Source organism: Poromitra crassiceps (assembly GCF_964638095.1).
Source record: "Poromitra crassiceps genome assembly, chromosome: 14".
Lineage (NCBI taxonomy): Eukaryota > Metazoa > Chordata > Actinopteri > Beryciformes > Melamphaidae > Poromitra > Poromitra crassiceps.
Window position 1 is genome coordinate 40,823,553 of NC_139633.1, and position 23,074 is coordinate 40,846,626.

Here is a 23,074-nt window from a genome sequence, read left to right on the forward strand (position 1 = left end):
GTCCGAGGAGGGGTTTGGTTATTTCGACTAATGCTTTTGATAGATTATATGTGACGCCTGCGGTCGGGAGGTACCGTAATTCGGCCGTGGCAGTTCTCTACAGCAGAGGATCAAAGTTATTTTTTGAAAAAATGTGGTTTTGCTTTTTTTACAATAGTACAAAATATATTATTTGAACTATCCATTCCATATAAAATGAAGACGTTTTGGGATCGTTAAATGCGTTAATCTTGTTCAATAAAAGTCGACTAGTTTCATCTGCGGAGATTGGGAAACAAAAGGATTTGCATACCAATGTTGATTGGCTGCTCGTGTGGTGTCGGCTGGCCTTTGTTTGGTATCCGCCAATAAGCCCTTTTGTTTACATTTCTGGCAGTGAATTCACATGGAATGCCCCAGCTAACGTTACACTAACACCATGTGCGTGTGATGGATTGGATTATAAGAAGATTCTTTAAACGTTATCTGCGAGTGCGGTCCGGCGCAGAACGCAGCACAACACACAACACACAACATTATGGGAATTACTTATAGCCTAATGGCTGCAGCAGTGTGGGAGCTCTGGAAAACATCCTCCTGGATTTTCCTCCTCGGTGAGTTTGTATTTAATCATGAGCCCTAACGTTACGTTTTGTTTCTGTTTTAGGACTGTGCGAACATATATAGTTATGGATAGATGTGTGTTTTAGCCATAGACTGTATAATATAAATGTTTTAGCACGTTTTGACGTGTGGAGTAGTCGAAGAGTACACAAAGAAGCAAAGAAAGAAGCGAGTGTTAGCGGAACACTGCCGCCATTTTGGCCCGAAAATCGTCTCCTTTTGCGTGGTGTCATCGTCATGAGTGTCTCCAAAATGGCGGGTTCCTTGTGTGCGATTGTCCCTCTCCAGCGCTTCTTATCAATAATTTCTTTGGCGGGACATAAACCATAGATTATTCGCCTATTTTCAGATCAACTCGGAAACACACACATCTCTTGTTGAGAACAAAGGAAAACTTTAGCGTGCTAGCGAGGCCTGCTAGCCACGGTGTGTGTGTGTGTGTGTGTGTGTGTGTGTGTTTTATTTTTGTTGAGCAGCTCCTGTCTCTTATCAAATCTTTATTCATATTATATCCTATTATTATTATTATATAAATGAAACTTTTATTGCCTCTCAGGGAATTTTCTCTGCACAAGGAACCCAAAAAGAACATAATAGGCACACATGTAATAATAATTACAATAATCCAGATGAGAAGTGATAAAAGCATGGATACCTCAAAATTAGACCGCGCGTACCCCATTTGATAAGATTTTTGCTTTCAGATGTTTTATTACAGAAAGTTTATGAAACCCATCACCTAAACAGTAGGCTATTACATTCTATCATTGTCTTACTTGTGGCCTGTGTGTCAGAGTGACAGTGATCAGCTGTGGGGAGTGGTTAATGTAAATGAGGAGCCATTGTTCACTCCCCTTGGCTGGCTGTCCCAGGTGTGAAAAACTTCTCAAACTTTGGGAGCCGATTTCTCAGTTCCTGCTTCCCAGAGTGTGAACAATCAAATAAGCATATCTCCTTCAAATTTTTTCAGATTACAATGTGTGACACATCATTTGAAAGCTTACAGTCTGCCATTTTCAGAATCTGTAAAAATCAGAAAAGTGCCCTCGGCCTAATTGAGGTTCAAAACGCCATATTGTGTCACATATGTTACTGAACCTGTGCTGTCTACTATGGGGCGCAGGGGTGAGTCTTTCTTATGTATTTTTGGACTGCCGTATATCCGGGGGGTGATGTTTGCTGTGGGTATGAGGTCGTTGTATGATTCCTGTGTTATTTTATTTTCCTCCAAAAGTGGTTTCAGCAGGGCTTTCAATGGCTTTTTCTTGCTTTCTGTAGGGTCTTTCTTCAGTGTCTCATATGTGTTATTGTCTGCTAACATGGTTTTCATTTTTTTTTTCATTTACGAGATTCCAGAAATTACAGGTCAAAAACAAACAGAAAACACAAAAACAACAGAAGAAAAAACCAACAGACAAACCTCAGGACCAAAACATTTATATGGTCACACTTCCATATATCCGTGGGATTACGGAACCCATACAAAGGGCCATGAGAAAACAGGACCAAACTCATATTTTCCTTCTTTTGGTTGAAATAGGCTATATCTCTCACAGGACCAAACTCTCCAGCATGTAATCCCAGAGTCTCAGAGGTTCACAGATGATGACTGATTGATTGATTGATTGATTGTCTGATTGATTGACAATCAATTCCAAACCACGGACTGCAAATGAGCTTTTAGCTTTTTCTTTTCTTTTCTTTTTTCCCTGTGATGTATTATCCCTTTACTGTTACCGTAGCTGAACGCAGTGTATTCTGGGTAGTCTGCTATGACTGGCATGATTGGAATGTTGGCTGCTGTCTAATAAACCATGTTAACTCACGTTGGTGTCCGAGTGACATATTATGTTATACAGGCGAGATTAAAGATCTCAGGATATAACAAAAGTGTCAACGAGGACATCTGAACCTATGCGGAAGAAGTTGGGTTAATTGCGTCGGCGAGTTTGTTTTCTCTGTTGTTGTTTTATTAGCTGATATCAGTGCGAACAGTATTAGCTTGTAGCTTTAGCTTGCACGCTGATGGTGAACGGCCAGTGCGACGCTACACGTGTGTAAAGAAAAAAAAACGCAACTGTGTGAAACAGCTGTGCTGGGGCGGCTGTAGCTCAGGAGGTAGAGCGGGTTGTCCACTAATCGCTTTGGATGAAAGAGGTCGGTGGTTCAATTCCCACCTCCTCCAGTCTGCATGTCAAAGTGTCCTTGGGCAAGATACTGAACCCCAAATTGCTCCCGATGGTGTGTAAGCACCCTGCGTAGTAGCCTGCCGCCATCGGTGTATGAGTGGGTGAATATACTTACTGATTGTAAAGCGCTTTGGATAAAAGGCCATTTACCATTTTACAGCTACAAGGGGAGAAAATCCAGTCAACAATAAGGAGAGAAGATTAACTCCACAGTAAAGGCTGATGTGACAGACTGTTGAATAAGTGTCTACACAAATACTTCACAAAGGAATATTGCAAGGGAAAATAACCAGGAGCTGAGAAGATGGCTGGAGTTATTGGCAATATTGGACCCTTTGATGAGAGTGTGGAGCAATGGAACTGTTACACAGAGCGCTTCGACTACTTCATTGCAGCTAATTACATTGATGAAGACAGGATAGTCCCTACATTTCTGAGTGTAATGGGCCCAAGGACATTTACTCTGATACGCAACCTGCTACAGCCAACAAAGCCAGGTACCAAGACCTACAGAGAAATAGTGGATACCCTGACACGTCATTTTTCACCAAAACCTTTGGTAATTGCAGAAAGGTTTAGATTTCACAGACGCAGCCAGGAAGAGGGCGAGTCTGTCACCGTGTTTGTTGCAGCATTACGGAAGTTAGCTGAACATTGCAAATTCAGGGATACACTAAATGAGACTTTGAGAGATAGGCTTGTATGTGGATTATGGAATGAAGCAGCCCAGAAGAAACTACTGACTGAGAGTAATTTGACACTGGAGAAAGCTGTCAATATCAGTGTGACCATGGAAATGGCATCAAAGGAAGCTCATCAGTTACATGCAACGAGCAGAGTGCATACGGTTGCCAGTGACAGGCAAAGTGGTCAAGACCCATGTTTCCGTTGTGGAAAAACAGGACATCTTGCATCTGCATGCTGGTGTAAAGACATGGCCTGCCGCATTTGTGGTAAAAGGGGCCATGTAAAAATAAAAAAAGCACAGAAAAACCATCAAAGTTTGGAAATAAGAAAGACAGTGCAAAATACAAAAAGAAAAGTCATGTTCACACTGTGGAACAAGGAAGTGCAACAATAAGTGATTCTTCAGAGGAGGAGATATCTATAAATACACTGAGAGTACTGAAGATGGATGAAGGCTCAGATGGCTACTGGGCTACACCTATGCTGGAGGGACATTCAGTGAAAATGCAGATCGACACTGGGTCAAGGGCTTCAATCATCTCAAACAGAGTTTACAGTAAATTCATGAAGCACCTCCCACTGCGACCGTCTGACACAGTGTTTCGGACCTACACAGGACAGTCAGTGCCTATGAAAGGAATGACTGATGCCACTGTTCAGTGTAATGGCCAGACCGAGAAACTTCCTGTATACATCGCAAAAGGGAGTTATCCTGCTATCATGGGACGTGTATGGCTGGAGAAAATAAGGTGGGACTGGCAAGCAGTACACATGATATCGAAGAATCCAGGCCTACAGGATGTTTTGGATAAGCATAAAGAGGTATTTCAAGACGATCTAGGAAGCATGAAAGACATAACCGTGAAACTAAAGGTTAAGGATGACAGTAAACCGGTGTTTATGAAAGCCAGAAAGGTGCCATATGCTATCCGACCCAAAGTGGAAGCTGACTTGGATGCTCTGGTTAAGAATGGAGTTCTAGAGCCAGTTGCTATCAGCGAATGGGCTACGCCAATAGTTCCGGTGCCAAAGAAGGACGGAGGAATCCGGACCTGTGGAGATTTCAAGGTAACACTTAACCCTGTGTTAGCTCCAGAGCAGTACCCGCTCCCTCATATCGATGATTTGTTTGCTGGACTTAGTGGGGGACAAAAGTTCAGCAAGATAGACTTGTGTCAAGCATACCTGCAAATGCATGTGCATGAAGACTCACAAGCTGTGTGTGTGTTTGTATGGTTTTGTATTGTTTATGCACTGGAATCGATATGGTAATAACTTTATGTTGATGTGTCTGATAATCCCATGTGGGATGGGTCATGTAATTTGTCCTGACACGTAAATAAAACTTTCATTCATTCATTCATTCATTCATTCATTCATTCACAAGAACTGCTCACCATCACCACGCACAAAGGTCTCTTCCGATACCGTCGACTACCTTTTGGAATCACCTCAGAACTGGCCATTTTCCAATGTGCTATGGATCAAATCCTCAGTGGACTTCCTGGAGTTCAGTGTTATCTGGATGATATCCTTTGCACTGGAGCCACTGACGAGGAACACCTTAAAAACCTGGACGCCACTCTTCAGAGACTAAAATAATATGGACTCAGAGTTCGTAAGGAAAAATGTGACTTTTTCCGGGCATCTGTGGAATACTTGGGACATGTTATAGATGCTGAGGGCTTGCACACAGCCCCCTCCAAGACCACAGCCGTCGTGGACGCACCACCGCCGCATAACGTCAGCCAGTTACGTTCTTCCCTAGGATTGTTTAACTACTACGGGCGTTTCCTTCCAAACCTGGCATCAATGTTAAGGCCGCTACATGAGCTGCTCTGCGAGGACACAACATGGACTTGGAGTGATGCATGTCAGGAGTCTTTTCAGAAGGCAAAGGACATGTTGGTGAAGTCAGAGGTCCTGACTCACTTTGATCCATCGCTACCGATACAGCTGGCCTGCGATGCGCCTCCATACGGGGTGGGTGCAGTTATCTCACATGTGATGCCGAATGGGGACGAGACACCCATTGCTTTTGCATCAAGGACTCTAAACAAAGCAGAGACCAACTATGCTCAGCTGGAACGGGAGGTGTTGAGCATAGTCTTCAGTGTTCGTAAATTCCATCAATACTTGTATGGACGGAAGTTCACACTCTTTACTGATCACCGACCCCTCACAACCATCCTTGGACCACACACAGGAATACCATCTCTTGCCGCAAGCCATTTGCAACCATGGGCACTGCTGTCTGCACATTCGTATGACATTAAGTATCGTAAGGCGGACTCACATTGCAACGCCGATGGCTTGTCGAGGTTACCACTCCCCATCACTAAACCGGAGTTGCACACAGAGGACGTCTTCTACTTCAGCCAGGTGGATGATGCGCCTGTTTCAGCTTCACAAGTGAAGAAAGCTACACGCAGTGACCCCGTCTTGTCAAATGTGTTGGACATTGTTGTAAAGGGGCACTCTGGCAGTGATGACAGCAACTTGAAGCCGTACCTCTCGAGGAGGGCGGAGTTGTCAGTGCAGTCGGGATGTTTGCTGTGGGGGAGGAGAGTGGTCATTCCACCGTCACTACGCAAACTAGTGTTGCAGCAACTCCACTCTGGACACAGTGGTATAGTACGGATGAAAGAAATAGCAAGAAGCTATTTTTGGTGGCCAGGCATTGATGGACAAATTGAAGATATAGCTAAAACCTGTTCCTCATGTCAGAAAATCAGAAACACTCCTCAGATCGCTCCTCTGCACCCCTGAGCTTTCCAGAAGAACCATAGCATCATGTGCATATTGATTTTGCAGGGCCATTTGAGGACAGAATGTTTTTTGTCGCTGTTGATGCACACAGCAAATGGCCTGAAGTGGCTATCATGAGATCCACCATGACTGAGAAGACAGTTGAGAAGCTGGGAGAGATATTCAGCCGCTTTGGATCTCCCGCTCAACTAGTCTCAGATAATGGGGCACAATTTGTATCACAGGAAATGGCTACATTCTTGCAAGCAAATGGCGTGCAGCACATAAGATCAGCACCATATCATCCAGCAATGAATGGTCTCGCTGAAAGGTTTGTGCAAACCTTGAAACATGCTCTGAAGGCATCCCAAGGTCAAGGAACACTCCATCAACGGTTGCACAGGTTCCTGCTGACCTATCGCAACACGCCACATGCAACCACCAAGACATCACCTGCCAGCCTGTTGTTAAACAAAGAGCTTCGATCCAACTTTGACCTCCTGAAGCCGACATCAGTGAAGGACACTGTTTTGCAGCAGCAAAAGAAGCAGATAAAACAGAGAGAACGTTATGCTAAACACAGAGTCTTCACTCCCGGTGAATCTGTGTTGGCGAGGAGCTACTGCCGCGGACCTAAGTGGATTTCCGCCACTGTCATAGCACAGACTGGACCGGTATCGTATACAGTACAGACCGTTACCGACATCATCTGGAGAAGGCACGTTGACCAGCTGTTGAAAACACCAACACCCACAGAACCGCCTTCTGAGGACTGTACTGAAGCACTGCCTGTCGATTCATCTGTTTATCAACCGTCACAAGTCCAAAGCTCATCTACGCCTGATAAAGTTCCAGCTCCTGATCCTCAGGTCAAAGAGACTGTAACTCATCCATCAACACCGAAAAAGAAATCGACTGTAACTCATCTTCCTACATCAACACATGTTTCGAGCTCACCACCGAAAACGAGAGACTGAGGTTCCAGTCGACCGCCGATACCCTGCAAGACAGCGGCGGCCTCCTGAACGCATGGACTTATAAGTTAGGCTAGAGACCTACCCTAACCAACTGGGGCAGAATAAACCCCCTGGGTAGAGTCACTGGGGTCTGAGGTAGTCCACCCTCAACCCTGAGTTATTTTGATGTTTAAATAATAGGAACGCACAAAAAGGTGTGGACCAAAGCAACTCAGCAGGCAACTAGAATATCAAAGTGAAAAAATTAGCTCCTTAGAGTTTAAAGATGAATAAATTTAATAAGAAGTAATTGTACCTGCATACTTCACAGAGTTAACATACAGTGTACATCTTCACATGTAATTGATACGGGCAACAAAAAACGCAACGCGTTTCAAATGTTGGTTTTCAGCCTGATGAATTCTGGTAGTCTGCTATGACTGGCATGATTGGAATGTTGGCTGCTGTCTAATAAACCACGTTAACTCACGTTGGTGTCCGAGTGACATATTATGTTATACAGGCGAGATTAAAGATCTCAGGATATAACATTCCCTATTTTCTCCCCAATTGTACTTGGCCAATTTATCCCCATGCTGCCCTATTGGCTGCCCCAGTCGCTGCTCCACTCTCTGCCAATCTGGGGAGAGCCGTAGACTAGTACCATGCCGTAGACTAGCAACATGCTCCCTCTGACACATGCACAGTTGCCAGCCACTTATTTTCACCTGAAGAGCTTCACTAGCAGGATGTAGCATGTGGGAGGATCAGGCTATTCCAGTTCCCTCCACCCCGACCAGGCGCCCCGTCCAGAGGCCAATGCGATTCACTTGTGCCATGCTATGTAGATGCGGGCTAATTTAATGCTCTTACATTGTCTCTCATTGTCTTCCATGGTGAAGTGTCACGGTGTCACAGTTTTCATAAGAATTGCATTTTGTCACACCGTGACGCTAAGCAGGGACCTTGGCAGGATCCTCCTCTACTCTCATAGAAATTATTTCATGATTCTACCTTCATGCGTTCTTTAGTTATCGACACGATGAATGTCGGTCGTTTTCACCCAAAACTGTCCACAGAAAGCAGAGAAAAATACATTTTTGTACGAGCGGGGGAAGGGAGAGATTCACCCGATGCACACTCACAGAGGGGATGTGCAGATCATGCTCTCATCTTGCACGGGGGGCAGGTGCTTCTGGTGCTCGATGTGTGGAGGTCTGGGAGCATATCTGATGGCTGAAATGTACACGGTGTGAGGGCTCACAAACCATATTACTAACCTACTGACAGGAGAAGTGATTGTGTGCGTTTTACCAGCATCTGGGGAAAGAAAATCAGGCTGGAGCTGTTTTTTTATGGAGCTTTTTCCTGAACGAAGATTGTTGCTTTTCTCTGCTTGCTGGTTTTGGTGGACAATAACCGTTGTTTCTGGGCAACTCTATCACATGATGGTGAAAACACAGATTGAAGTGATATCACGTCAGTGGCGGGGAAAGGGTTAATATGGTTCAAGTTATCAGACACGCTCGCAGTCACACATCAGATTGTTTATTCCACGTGTGAAAAGCGAATCAGGAAAGACTGCTTTTTCCTTTTACTCTCCTGATAAATGGAACAGGCTCACAGACTCTCTAAAACTGGAGCGATGGGTCTCTACAAAGTCATTCAGAGTACATAAGGATTGCTCTTGTTTTTCTTCATTTTTTTTATCTCGTTATCTATTTGTACTATAATTTTGTATTTTGTATTTTTTGTAGTTGAAATGTCTAAATGCACTGTAACAGGGTAGAGTTTGCTTTCAACAGCCTTCCTTGTATAAATAAAGGTTAAAGGTCCCATACTGTGAAAATCGCTTTTGATTGGGTTTTGTGGTTTGTATAAACTTGGGGGTGTCTGTACAAGTCTGTAAAAGTATGAAATCACTTCCTACAGTCATTCCTCTCCCTCCCCTGCCACAAGATGGAGCCACAGGAGAGGCGAATTAGAGTTAGGATTTTCTACGTCACATGTCGCCAATCAATCAAAAATTCACAGGGCCCGCCCAGAGCCCGCCCTCTCTCTCCCATGATTGTGACCTCAACCTAGCTTGTTGTGAACGTGACTGCCAGCCTACAGTACATGTAGGCGTATTCAGATGTGTTTCAGGCCATTTGGAGTCGATTGGCACTATGCTTGAAAGTAGTTTTTTGGCAACATTTACTTAGGAAAAGTACTTAGGAGAGAAAAAAAAACACACAAAAAAACTAAAAAAAAAACTAAAAAAACTTAGGCTCCAAATTACACCAAACTTAAACCGAAGCATCATCATCATGAGATGAATTCACGCACCTAGTTTCATGCAGTTTCATCCATTTTCCTAGGAGTTATGAGCATTTGTTGTTGGGTTAGTATTATCTGTTGTCGGCAACATCAGATGATCATAACTCCTAGGAAAATGGATGAAACTGCATGAAACTTTGTGCCTGAATCCCGCTCATGGCATAGATGCTTCGGTTTATTTTTGGTGTCATTTGGAGCCCATCAAAAAAATAGTGTTTTATAGTGTTTTTGGCCGTTTTTTGGCCGTATCTCGGGAACGGAAACAGCTACAGACACGGGACTGACACCTTTAGCTAGATCGTCGAATTTTACGTCTAGATGCAGCGTCGAAGTTCGGGAGTCAACGAGAGGGGCACATAGCAGCGCATAAGTGTTTAAAAAAACATCAGATGATCATAACTCCTAGGAAAATGGATGAAACTGCATGAAACTTTGTGCCTGAATCCCTCTCATGGCATAGATGCTTCGGTTTAAGTTTGGTGTAATTTGGAGCAAAAATAAATTTTGGCCGTTTTTTGGCCGTATCTCGGGAACGCAAGCAGCTACAGACACGGGACTGACGCCATTCGAAAGCCCGTCGAATTTTACAGCTGACTCTGAATCAGTCAGCTTCAGGTTCAAAGTCGTACGGTCTCACTGCTGCCATTTGGTGAAATTTCACTGCACTGTAGTGCTCTACCCAGATTGACAGATCAGACGGCCAATCAGAGCGGGGCACCTCATCGGCCAATCAGCGGCGCCTCTGTGGCCAAACCTGCATATTTAATGAGCACAGAGCTAGAATGGCTAGAAATGCAATAAAAAAAAAACTTGTCTCCAAATCCCAAACAGTATGCATGACCTTATTTTAAAGACCCCTGACAAATGTTTAAAACAGCAGAAAACTACACAATATGGGACCTTTAAATAAAATAAAAAATAATAAAAAATAAAATATTTGTGTGTGTGTGTGTGTGGGGGGGGGGGGTCATAAGATGATTTTTGGAATACATGTAGGGAAATAAACTAGTATCTTATGCAAATTTGTCACGTTTAATCATGTCCTGTGATGAAGGTCACATGACCTGTCTTCAGTTTTGAGTGGTCATGAGCCAAAAAGCCACCAGGACACCCCATGAGCTGAGATGCATTTTTAATCATCACAGTGAAGAAATTACATAATTGAGTTGAAGATAACCTCTGATTTGCAGGGAGCAACAAGGATGGCATCAAACAAGCTGCCGCTGCTAAAAGAATTGGAGGATTTGGACGATGAAGAGTTCAAGAAGTTCAAGTGGCTTCTGCAGCAGGCGGACTTCCTGGACGGCTTCCCAGTCATCCCAAAGAGCCGACTGTGTAATGCAGACAGGCTGGACACAGTGGATGAGATGGTCCAGACCTACCATGAAAACTCTCTGGAGGTGTCCAAGAGAGTTTTGAGGAAGATGAAGAAGAAAGAGCTAGTGCAGAGTTTGCCAGAAGGTAAGTCATAGGAAGAGAAAAGTGCAAACGGGTGACAAACAGAATGTTTCATCTAAGTATAAATTAAAATTAAGTATAATACAGCACTTTATAGGAACAATAGCATGAACTGTTAGGCTATCTCGCTTGTAGATAGGTGTGAGGAGGGAGTCCCCTAACAGATGTGTGAGGAGGGAGTCCCCTAACAGCAGATAGATGTGTGTGGAGGGAGTCCCCTAACAGATAGATGTGTGAGGAGGGAGTCCCCTAACAGATAGATGTGTGAGGAGGGAGGCCCCTAACAGATAGATGTGTGAGGAGGGAGTCCCCTAACAGATGAGTGAGGAGGGAGTCCCCTAACAGCAGATAGATGTGTGAGGAGGGAGTCCCCTAACAGATAGATGTGTGAGGAGGGAGTCCCCTAACAGATGTGTGAGGAGGGAGTCCCCTAACAGCAGATAGATGTCAAGTCAAGTCAAGTCAAGTTTATTTATATAGCCCTAATTCACAAGCATGTCTCAGAGGGCTTCACAGAAAGTATGTCTAGCTGATTCTAGCTAACACAACAGTAACAAGAATATACAGAATAAAGATAACATTTGAACAATTGATAATATAGAAAATATAGAAATGAAGAGAGAGCAGAGGAGAGAGCAGGAGAAGGGGGAAGAGCAGGGGGAATGTGAGAGAGTGATGGGGTGGGGAGGGAATGGGAGATGTTGGAGGGTATAGGAGGTGGGGAAGGAGCAAGAGGAGAGAGCAGGAGAGGGGAAGGGGGAGGGGTGTGGGGGAGAAGAGAGCAGGGGGAGGGAGGAGGTGGGGAGAGAATGAGAAATATAGACGCACATCTTGCAAACGGACATATGTCAATTTCTAAGCAACCAAACTATGCCTAATTTAATTGGCTGCAAGCCTTTAGTAGTGAGTCATTTTGCCAAATAAGCACATGTTCACATATAGAGCTTATGGGTGCCTTGCTTTAGGGAAGAGTGGGTGCCATGCTTTGAATAGTGGCGAAAAACTAAGAGCATGGGTGCCATGCTTTAAATAGTGGCGGAATATTGCCATGCTATGCCATGCTTTAAATAGTGGCGGAATATTGGAGGGGATAGAGTGGGTGCCATGCTTTGGAGTAAAATGTGTACTATGCTTTAGAGTAGTGGGGGAAGGGGGGAAGAGGAAGAACACTGGGAAGAGGAGAAAGCAGGAGAGTGGAGGAGGGAGGGAGAGCGGGGGGATGTGAGGGAGGAGAGGGGGGAGGTGGGGAGAAAATAGGAAATGTGGAGGAGGAGAGAACAGGGGAGGAGAGATGAGGGTGCAGGGGAGGGAGAGCCAGGGTAGAGGTAGGTTCTAGGGTTGGGGGAGGGGAGGGAGTATGATACAGGCCCGGATTAGGGCGAGGGTGGGGAGAAATGGGAAATGTGGAGGAGGAGAGAACAGAGAAGGAGAGGTGGGAGGGTGCAGGGGAGGGAGAGCAGGGGGAATGTGAGTGGGAGGAGAGGACAGAGAGGAGGAGAGAACAGAGAAGGAGAGGTGGGAGGGTGCAGGGGAAGGAGAGCAGGGGGAATGTGAGAGAGGGGAGAGGACAGAGAGGAGGAGAGAACAGAGAAGGAGAGGTGGAAGGGTACAGGGGAGGCAGAGCAGGGGGAATGTGAGAGGGAGGAGGTGGGGAGGAAATGGGAAATGTGGAGGGGGAGGGAACAGAGAAGGAGAGATGGGAGGGTGCAGGGGAGGGAGAGCCAGGGTAGAGGTAGGGTCTAGGGTTGGGGGAGGGGAGGGGGTAGGATACGGGCCCGGATTAGGGCGAGGGTGGGGAGAAAATGGGAAATGTGGAGGAGGAGAGAACAGAGAAGGAGAGGTGGGAGGGTGCAGGGGAAGGAGAGCAGGGGGAATGTGAGAGAGGGGAGAGGACAGAGAGGAGGAGAGAACAGAGAAGGAGAGGTGGGAGGGTGCAGGGGAAGGAGAGCAGGGGGAATGTAAGAGAGGGGAGAGGACAGAGAGGAGGAGAGAACAGAGAAGGAGAGGTGGGAGGGTGCAGGGGAGGGAGAGCAGGGGGAATGTGAGAGGGAGGAGGTGGGGAGAAAATGGGAAATGTGGAGGAGGAGGGAACAGAGAAGGAGGGGTGGGAGGGTGCAGGGGAGGGAGAGCCAGGGTAGAGGTAGGGTAGGTCTAGGGTGGAGGGAGGGAGTAGGATACGGGCCCGGATTAGGGCGAGGGTGGGGAGAAAATGGGAAATGTGGAGGAGGAGAGAACAGAGAAGGAGAGGTGGGAGGGTGCAGGGGAAGGAGAGCAGGGGGAGTGTGAGAGAGGGGAGAGGACAGAGAGGAGGAGAGAGGCAGAGAAGGAGAGGTGGAAGGGTACAGGGGAGGCAGAGCAGGGGGAATGTGAGAGGGAGGAGGTGGGGAGGAAATGGGAAATGTGGAGGAGGAGGGAACAGAGAAGGAGAGATGGGAGGGTGCAAGGGAGGGAGAGCCAGGGTAGAGGTAGGGTCTAGGGTTGGGGGAGGGGAGGGGGTAGGATACGGGCCCGGATTAGGGCGAGGGTGGGGAGAAAATGGGAAATGTGGAGGAGGAGAGAACAGAGAAGGAGAGGTGGGAGGGTGCAGGGGAAGGAGAGCAGGGGGAATTTGAGAGAGGGGAGAGGACAGAGAGGAGGAGAGAACAGAGAAGGAGAGGTGGGAGGGTGCAGGGGAAGGAGAGCAGGGGGAATGTAAGAGAGGGGAGAGGACAGAGAGGAGGAGAGAACAGAGAAGGAGAGGTGGGAGGGTGCAGGGGAGGGAGAGCAGGGGGAATGTGAGAGGGAGGAGGTGGGGAGAAAATGGGAAATGTGGAGGAGGAGGGAACAGAGAAGGAGAGGTGGGAGGGTGCAGGGGAGGGAGAGCCAGGGTAGAGGTAGGGTCTAGGGTGGAGGGAGGGAGTAGGATACGGGCCCGGATTAGGGCGAGGGTGGGGAGAAAATGGGAAATGTGGAGGAGGAGAGAACAGAGAAGGAGAGGTGGGAGGGTGCAGGGGAAGGAGAGCAGGGGGAATGTGAGAGAGGGGAGAGGACAGAGAGGAGGAGAGAGGCAGAGAAGGAGAGGTGGGAGGGTGCAGGGGAAGGAGAGCAGGGAGAATGTGAGAGAGGGGAGAGCAGGGATTCAGGATAGGGGAGAAGAGGAGAAGGAGCAGAGGGGGGGAGAAGGAGGAGAGAGCAGGAGAAGGGAGGGGGGGGCGGTGGGATGTGGGGGAGGAAAGAGCATGGAAAGAGAGGAGAACAGGAAGGGGGAAGAAGGGAAGAAGCGGGGGAAGGGGGAAAGAGAGAGGGGGGGGGAGAAGATCAGACAACTGACTACTCTAAGCATTAACCAGAGCTAACTGGGACATAGTATCTAGCTAATCTACAGCCTAATCTGGCCTATCCTACTCTGCTCTAGTCTGATCTTTGCCTGAACACTATAACAGGTCAGCCTTAGGCTGTAGCTAATCTATCGCCTACCTAAGCTGTTCTAAACCAACCGGCAGCCCTCGACCAGTGATGAAGAGCACCGATGCCCCCCGCCCCGGCCCCCGCCCACATAAGGCGTGGGAGGGAAGGCCAGGCCGGGACACAGCGGCGCCCCCTCACCCCCAGTGAACGCAAGAAAACCTTTCCACCATATGGTGGCAATCCACACATGGATCGCCACATGGATTGCCCCAGTGACTTGGCTGAGGAGGAACCTTGTGAGGTCGTTGTGCTATAGGGGCCCATTGCTGCGGCCCGGGCGGGCCCAGCCCCCACGCGACCCGCCCCCCCAGCCCCCAGCCACCAGCATAGTGACTGAGAGCGTGAGAGCAGGCCACGCGGGGGACGGGCCCACCCAGGCCACAGCAACGGACCCCCATCCGGGGACTCCCCTCCGAGACAGGCCGAGAGATGCCGGGCTAAATCAGGCACAGAGTTTCCGATAATGAAACTCTGTGAATGGTTTATTATGGAAATAAAATTTACAAGAGAACAGAAAATTGAAAATGTAAAAAGAGTCCAACAGAAGGGATATAAAAATGTAGTTTTTAAATTATCCTAAGTGGTGGGGGGGGGGGCGCCCCCCCCTTCCCTTAGGCAGGCAGGTGACCAGGATGATGAGGATAGGGGTCGGTGATGGTGATGAGCCCGGGGTGTCAGACAGTAGAAGGAGTAGGTAGATGGCCTAGAGTGACGACAGGTGGCTAGGGCGATGACGGCCGGACCTAGGGCTGCAGCGGCGGGGTGTACGTCAGGCCAATGAAGGACACCTGAGGGGGAGAGAGAGAAGAGAGCGGGGGAATCTGCGCAGAGGTGGAACTAACTCTATAGACAACAATAAAATTAGGTCAAATCAAAATTTATTAGGATTATTTAGGATGACTAATACTATACTGCTAATTCAGGTCTAGGTAGTCTAGGTCTAAGTTTAGACTGATACTGCTGGCTTGTGATAGCCCGCTCAGCAGTTCAGGACTAAGTTTATTCACCAGCTATTAGATTTTCTATCTGAGCTACTGGATCGGCTGATGCCATATTATTAAATCAGGTCAAGTCTAAGTTTATACTGATACTGCTGGCTTGAGATAGCCCGCTCAGCAGTTCAGGACTAAGTTTATTCACCAGCTATTTGATTTTATATCTGAGCTACTGGGTCGGCTGATGCCATATTATTAAATTAGGTCAAGTCTAAGTTTATACTGATACTGCTGGCTTGAGATAGCCCGCTCAGCAGTTCAGGACTAAGTTTATTCACCAGCTATTTGATTTTATATCCGAGCTACTGGATCGGCTGATGCCATATTATTAAATTAGGTCAAGTCTAAGTTTATACTGATACTGCTGGCTTGTGATAGCCCGCTCAGCAGTTCAGGACTAAGTTTATTCACCAGCTATTTGATTTTATATCTGAGCTACTGGATCGGCTGATGCCATATTATTAAATTAGGTCAAGTCTAAGTTTATACTGATACTGCTGGCTTGAGATAGCCCGCTCAGCAGTTCAGGACTAAGTTTATTCACCAACTATTTGATTTTATATCTGAGCTACTGGATCGGCTGATGCCATATTATTAAATTAGGTCAAGTCTAAGTTTATACTGATACTGCTGGCTTGTGATAGCCCGCTCAGCAGTTCAGGACTAAGTTTATTCACCAGCTATTTTATTTTGTATCTGAGCTACTGGATCGGCTGAGATGTGTGAGGAGGGAGTCCCCTAACAGATAGATGTGTGAGGAGGGAGTCCCCTAACCGCAGATAGATGTGTGAGGAGGGAGTCCCCTAACAGCAGATAGATGTGTGAGGAGGGAGTCCCCTAACAGCAGATAGTTGTGTGAGGAGGGAGTCCCCTAACAGCAGATAGATGTGTGAGGAGGGAGTCCCCTAACAGATAGATGTGTGAGGAGGGAGTCCCCTAACAGATAGATGTGTGAGGAGGGAGTCCCCTAACAGATAGATGTGTGAGGAGGGAGTCCCCTAACAGCAGATAGATGTGTGAGGAGGGAGTCTCCTAACAGCAGATAGATGTGTGAGGAGGGAGTCCCCTAACCTAAATCTTCTGTGTGGGTGCTCATCAATGATGAGAAACAATCTGACATTGATAGTTTATGAAGTTATTTCACAATATTTTGTGCTGTTTTGACTTACTAAATCAGGGTAGAATAGAGCTGGAGGGTGAGGGTCTACCCTGGGTCCTTGAGGCCGACTTTGGCGCTCAAAATCCATGCAGAGGTGACCTCCAGGCCTGGGTCTCTCCTGGCTCATAGAGGCCGACTTTGGTGCTTAAAATCTAGGTAGAGGTGACCTCCAGGCCTGGGTCTCTCCTGGCTCATGGAGGCCGACTTTGGTGCTTAAAATCTAGGTAGAGGTGACCTCCAGGCGTGGGAGTCTGTCTTGGCTCACGGCGGTTTGTACCGGCTGAGATTTGCATCCCCCTGTTTCAGCACAAAATATGGTGGGGATGCAATTCTTACCAGGGATGCAGAATTCGGCATTACACCGGTTTGGTTCAAAGTGTGTGTCAGGAGTGAAATAATGGAGCTAATATATTGTTTTATAACTGCAGAGTGATGCACTTCATAATCTTTCATAATCGAAACATTGATTTTCCTCTGGTCAAGTTTGTAGGTGTGACTTGTGTCCTAGATCCTATAGTTATCAATACACACAGACCAACCTACAGTATGTAGCCACCTATCTAGTCATCACTCCAACATGCTATTGTGGCCTACACATTATTTTGTCTTTGTTTATCTATGTAGATTTGTTTATGTTGCAGGCGAAAACTACGAAAAATCTACCTTGATCTGAAAAAATTGAAGTGAAATTTTTACGTCAATATGCACAGTTGCATTAATTGATTATAGGGTTGATGTGTGAAGGACCTTTATTCATGTGAGAGACTCAGAGGAAAACTAAACATAATGAATGTTCACATCCTTCAGTCCTTCAGGATGAATAGGAGCTATTGGCTGGTTGGCTGGTGTTAAATTCAAGCCCTTTTAAAGTTTCTCTCTCTTTCTGTCTCTCTCTCAGTGGATGTCAGTGATGTCAGAGAGCCTTCAGACAGTCAGCCACAGTCTGCTCCTCGTCCGCAGCCTCCCACTGACAGCAGTCAGACTGAAGGTAAAGCTATTCTCTGGCTCCCCCTGGCTGCCATGTTGGTCTTCTTACTGACCATTGTGTGTGGCTGTTAAAATGATGAACGATTGAGTTCATACAGTATGTTTCTTTTACTAGATGTCACAGCTCCTGAAAGCCTTATAAACTACATAAGATTATCTGACCCATGATAACGAGGTATTATGAACTATAGAGACACTGCGGAGCGCATCATGATTCAGAAACAACGCCCAAAATGGGGGGAAACAACCCCCCCCCCAATCCTCGGTCATGGTCGTGTGCTGCACACAAAGATCATACATACGGAAGTTGAACACTCCAACTTGGTTACTTCCTTGAAAGCTAGATCCACATTTTTCTTCTTGCCAATTCTCAATGGCTTCCTTGTTTTGCTCGGGAGATGAGAGAACTCTATAACTTTCTGGATGCTAGTGGAGATAGAGCCAAAGATATCTTCTATATGATATCCTGAAGAAACAGGAGAAGTTTCTTATGGCGGACCTCAACCAAGAAGGTTACAATAATATAATGTCTATATATATATATATATATATATATATATATATATATATATATATATACATACATACAACATAGGTACTTTACAGTAATGTCTATATATAGGTACAACATAGGTACTTTACAGGTATTAAACAGTTCTGGTCATGTGACAATTCGCATGAAACATGTGACACTGCACATATTTGATTGAGACACTTTGTTATGTCAATATTAGCAGGAAACCTATTGATAACTCCTTCAGTGACATTTTTAGAGCCTTATAAGCAAAAAAGGTTTCTACGGTCACTAGTGTGACCGGTGGGATTCAATTGAATGCAGCAGCCTTTAAACAGCACTACGTTAGGAAAACATTATGTGATTTTTAAGAGAGCCCAGTTCAAGTAAGTACAGTGGGACCCCGCCTTTTGTTATAGCAGGCGGGAGCAGGCGGTAATAATGTGGCTTGCATGTGGTCAATGACACACACGTTGTGGGAGCAGGCGGTAATGGTCAGAAATCCAGCGGGAGCGGGCAGGAGCGGGATTTAAAAAACAGTCCCGCTCACTCATCTACTTGGGGCTGACATTACGCTGGAAGTGGTTGGACTCCACTTCCCATTGAATCTGGTGGCCTCATTTGTGAGGCCAATAACTCAACAATAGGATACAGGATAGGTTAATGACATGGGCATCCATTTGAATTATTTCACCTTTAATTCTGAGATTTGCCTGATATCACAACCTGCCTGTTCCACTAAGGCTGCATGTAGTCAGGAAAACATTGTATTGATGTTGACAGTGAGAACATGTTTGTTATTCCCAGAGCACCAACCTTTAGTAAAAAATAAAATAAATAAAATAATAAAAACAAGCTCACAAGCATCTGTTTAATATGCTACCTGTCAAATAGCCGAATACTTTTAGTTGCAGTTTAGATTTCATGGATGTTACTTTGTTCTACACAGATTTGCTGGTGAGAACAACAGAGCCTCCACAACTCATCACATGGTACCAACAAGAACTCCAACCTCACTTGAAGGACCTCTTTAAGTGGGTACAAGTAGGATGGTACGACAAGAACGATCAGAATCTGGTTGATATCTACACATGGCTCTACATCACATATGGACGTGACATACACAGGCAGCATGAGATATGGCAGATTGAGATGACATCAAGAACGATAGCAGGCACAGAGGAATCCATCAAACTCAGTGACATCTTCAAACACCCTTCTGGAAAAGACATAAGAACAGTGTTGACAACTGGGATTGCAGGCATCGGCAAAACGTTCCTTGTGGCCAAGTTCATCCTGGACTGGAGTGAAGGAAGAACCAATCAAGATGTCCATCTTATATTCCCCTTCACCTTCCGCCAGCTGAATTCATGGAAGGGAAAGAGTTTTAGTTTGGCAGAACTAATTCACGAATGTATCTGGGCAACCAAAGTCATCAACAAGGAGGCTCTTAATTACATCTTCACAGAACTGCAGAAGTCAGCAAACACCAGCTATGACAAGAGTAACTTCAAACTCCTGTTCGTGTTGGATGGTCTGGATGAGAGCCGCCTTCAACTAGACTTCAAAGCCAATGAAAAGTGCTCTATTGATGTGTCAACCAGAGTAGAAGTACTGCTGACAAACCTCATCAAGGGCAAACTGCTTCCCGCTGCTCGCCTCTTGATTACCACACGACCTGCAGCAGCCAGTCAGATCCCTGGAGACTATGTTGACATGGTGACAGAGGTGAGAGGCTTCAATGACCCACAGAAAGAGGAGTACTTCAGGAAGAGATGCACAAATGAGGAGGAGGCCAGCAGCATCATCTCCCACATCAAGACTTCACGAATCCTCCACACAATGTGCCACATCCCAGTCTTCTGCTGGATCACTGCTCTAGTTCTGAAGGCTCTGTTGAGAACCAGTGACAAAGAAGACCTGCCAAAGACCCTGACTGAGATGTACATCAAATTCTTGTTGTTTCAGATCGATCAGACCGAAAAGAAGTATGATGGTAAAGGCTGCATTCAGTCACTTGCAAAACTAGCTTTTCAGCAGCTGGAACAAGGCAACCTGATCTTCTATGAGGATGACCTAAAAAAGAGTGGCATTAACTTAAATGAAGCCTCAGTGTACTCAGGTGTGTTCACAGAGATCTTCAAAGAGGAGGATGGGCCAAAGGACAGCTACAAGATGTTCAGCTTTGTCCATCTGAGCATTCAAGAGTTTCTGGCTGCTCTTCATGTGCTCCTGTCACTCAACAACAGCAACACAAACGTAATGCCTAAGCCACGACTGACTTTCAAAAATCTGAGGATGTTTGTCAGCAAAACATCTGCCACAAAAGTCTACAGGATTGCTATTGACAAGGCCTTACAGAGTCCAAATGGACACCTGGACTTGTTCCTCCGCTTCCTCCTGGGACTTTCACTGGAGACCAATCAGAAGCTCCTAAAGAATATCCTGACACAGAAAGCCAGTAGCTCAACCAAGACCAATCAGAAAATAGTCCAGTACATCAAGGAGAAGATCAGGGAGGAACCGTCTGCAGAGAGAAGCATCAATCTGTTCCACTGTCTGAATGAGCTGAATGATCATTCTCTAGTGGAGGAGATCCAACAACACCTGAGATCAGGCAGTCTCTCAAAAGACACACTCTCCCCTGCTCAGTGGTCAGCTCTGGTCTTCGTCTTACTGTCGTCAGAAGATAAGCTGGATGTGTTTGACCTGAAGAAATACTCTGCTTCAGAGGAGGCTCTTCTGAGGCTGCTGCCAGTGGTCAACGCCTCCAGTAAAGCTTTGTAGGTGACAATAAAACTGGATATATTAACTGTATTAAAATGTGATCATAGTGACGTGAACGTTCACAATCACAACCACCAATCATGACATTATACATAATGTTAGGCAAACAACAGATGACTAAGTTAATCGTTAATGATAATTTAATGACAACAATAGCCAATGAGCTGCATCTAGTCATGGTGGTAAGAAATCCATGGTGCATCATGAGAATACAGTACTTTAATTGAATTAAACTAAATTGTAAATTGTATTAATAATGTACCATACTTGGGGATGGCGCTTAGGGGGACCTGATGGAGTGCAGTGCCGAAATCTTGTGCAATTTGGCATAGCGCCACCTATTGGCAACACAAAATGTGGTTTATCTCAAGAGCTGTTATTCAGATCGACTTCAAACTTGGGGAGTGGGATGCTGGGAACTTGGCAGTCTATTTCCTAATCTGTAGGGCTGTCCCAAATACCATAGTTAAGGTCTTTGCACACACAGTCCGATTGTTTTCATATGCGTGTTTTTTAATCCGTCATCTGAAAACACAGACGGGTCCCAGCTCGCAAAAATCTATTGACTGATGTGAAAAACGCAGAAAATCGAACCTCGTCCGAAAACTTAAATGACGGACGCAATTGTCGGACTTGGTGTGTCAATGATGATTGACACAAATGAGGTCGTATTCTTTTTTTTTCCGTGCGTCAATTTCGGACGAAAATATGGACTTGGTGTGCAAAAGCTATTAGAGCGTTTGACGCTTCGCGGAGATAAAATCGATCATAATCAAAGCTTCTACGCCGGTATTTTTTTCGTTTTTCTTTCTTTTTTTTGGGGGGGGGGGGGGGATGGGGAGTCACACAAAAATAAAAAGTCCAGTTTGCCACGAAATGTTGTGAATTTAACGTCATAATAACAACACGTTCCACGTGTTGATAATCCTAATGTGACGTGCACTCTGGCTGTATGTACATCCATGTGATAGACGGAGCCAACTTCAGTTTCACTACCAGTCAGTAATAACAAATCCATGTGATAGACAGATCCATAGTATCTGTGACTGCTGCTAATTCATAACATTATAAACAAATTAAAGGACTTGAATTCACTTGAACACTTGTAACGTTACTCACACTGTGTTAGAAAAGAAGTGTACGAAGATTCATGTTTACAACAGCTCTGCAGACCACAGCTCAACGTCAGGTGTGACTACTGGCTGGCTGTTGGGTGCATTTGTTTGTTCTCACGGCGCGTGCCGGTGTGAGTTCCCCGTGTTAAAAACAGTGTTGGCCTGAATGACCCGCCCAGCCAGGAAACTAGAGACTGTCTCACAAAGCTACACTCCACGTTAGATATTATGGAGAGAGAAAGAGAGAGGAGAGGAGGGGAAAAAAACAATAACAACAAAGCGTCGATTGCTGATTTGAGCGTTGATTACCATGGCAATGATTCTAGCTTTGAAGCGTTGATTTTTTGGGTCAGCCCTACTAATTTTGTGCTATTCGGCATAGCACCACCTATACTGGCAAAAACAAAAAGCGCTTTATCAAAATGTGACGCGAATACTAAATGGAAAACCTTTTAAAGTTGTTTGTCTCCATCACTAATTCTCATGCAGACTGAGTGGCTGTCAGCTGTCAGAGAGAAGCTGTGAAGCTCTGGCCTCAGTTCTCAGCTCCCAGTCCTGCAGTCTGAGAGAGCTGGACCTGAGTTACAACGAGCTTCACGATTCCGGGATGAAGCTGGTCTCTGATGGACTGCAGAGTCCACACTGCAGACTGGAGACTCTCAGGTAAGATCCATTCACAGCTTTCCACACGTTGATTTCTCCAAAATAAGGTCCCTGCTCTCAAAACTCTCAGGTCAGTATTCCTGAATCTGCAAAGGGAGACTCTGCAAGTTTGACATCAGGACTCCAGAACATTTTGTCATTTTCACTGAAAATAAAGTTAGGATTTTCCAGAATGTGTTTTGTCTTGACCAACATTCATACACAGCTCTGAACCTGGAGGACTGAGAGAAGATCATCCATGCTTTGATCTCGTCATTTTGAATACTTAAACAAATAGTAAGCAACGTTAGGAGTGACACCTTATAATTACTATACACTATAAAGCATTAATAAAGCATTAGTAAATACTTAATTCACCATGAACTCAAAATTTAAAAAGCATTATTCATACATTACTAAGCAATAGTAAGTAAGTCATAAACACAGTTATAAAGGTTTGATTCCCGA

The 23,074-nt window shown here is 45.7% G+C and overlaps 2 protein-coding genes across 2 annotated transcripts in view; both read left to right on the forward strand.

The window, feature by feature from the left end:
• Window positions 1-23,074, forward strand: part of LOC310789331 (protein NLRC3-like) — a 345,423-nt gene that overhangs the window by 19,564 nt on the left and 302,785 nt on the right. The window lies entirely within an intron of this gene.
• LOC310789204 (NLR family CARD domain-containing protein 3-like) overlaps window positions 10,705-23,074 on the forward strand; it is a gene marked incomplete at its 5' end in the record, with an annotated part of 31,725 nt that continues 19,355 nt past the window's right edge. The window contains 4 exons of the mRNA XM_083650790.1: window positions 10,705-10,963; window positions 17,460-17,549; window positions 19,012-20,845; window positions 22,454-22,627. Coding sequence (XP_083506916.1) covers window positions 10,705-10,963; window positions 17,460-17,549; window positions 19,012-20,845; window positions 22,454-22,627 — 2,357 coding nt within the window. The remainder of the gene's footprint in view (window positions 10,964-17,459; window positions 17,550-19,011; window positions 20,846-22,453; window positions 22,628-23,074) is intronic.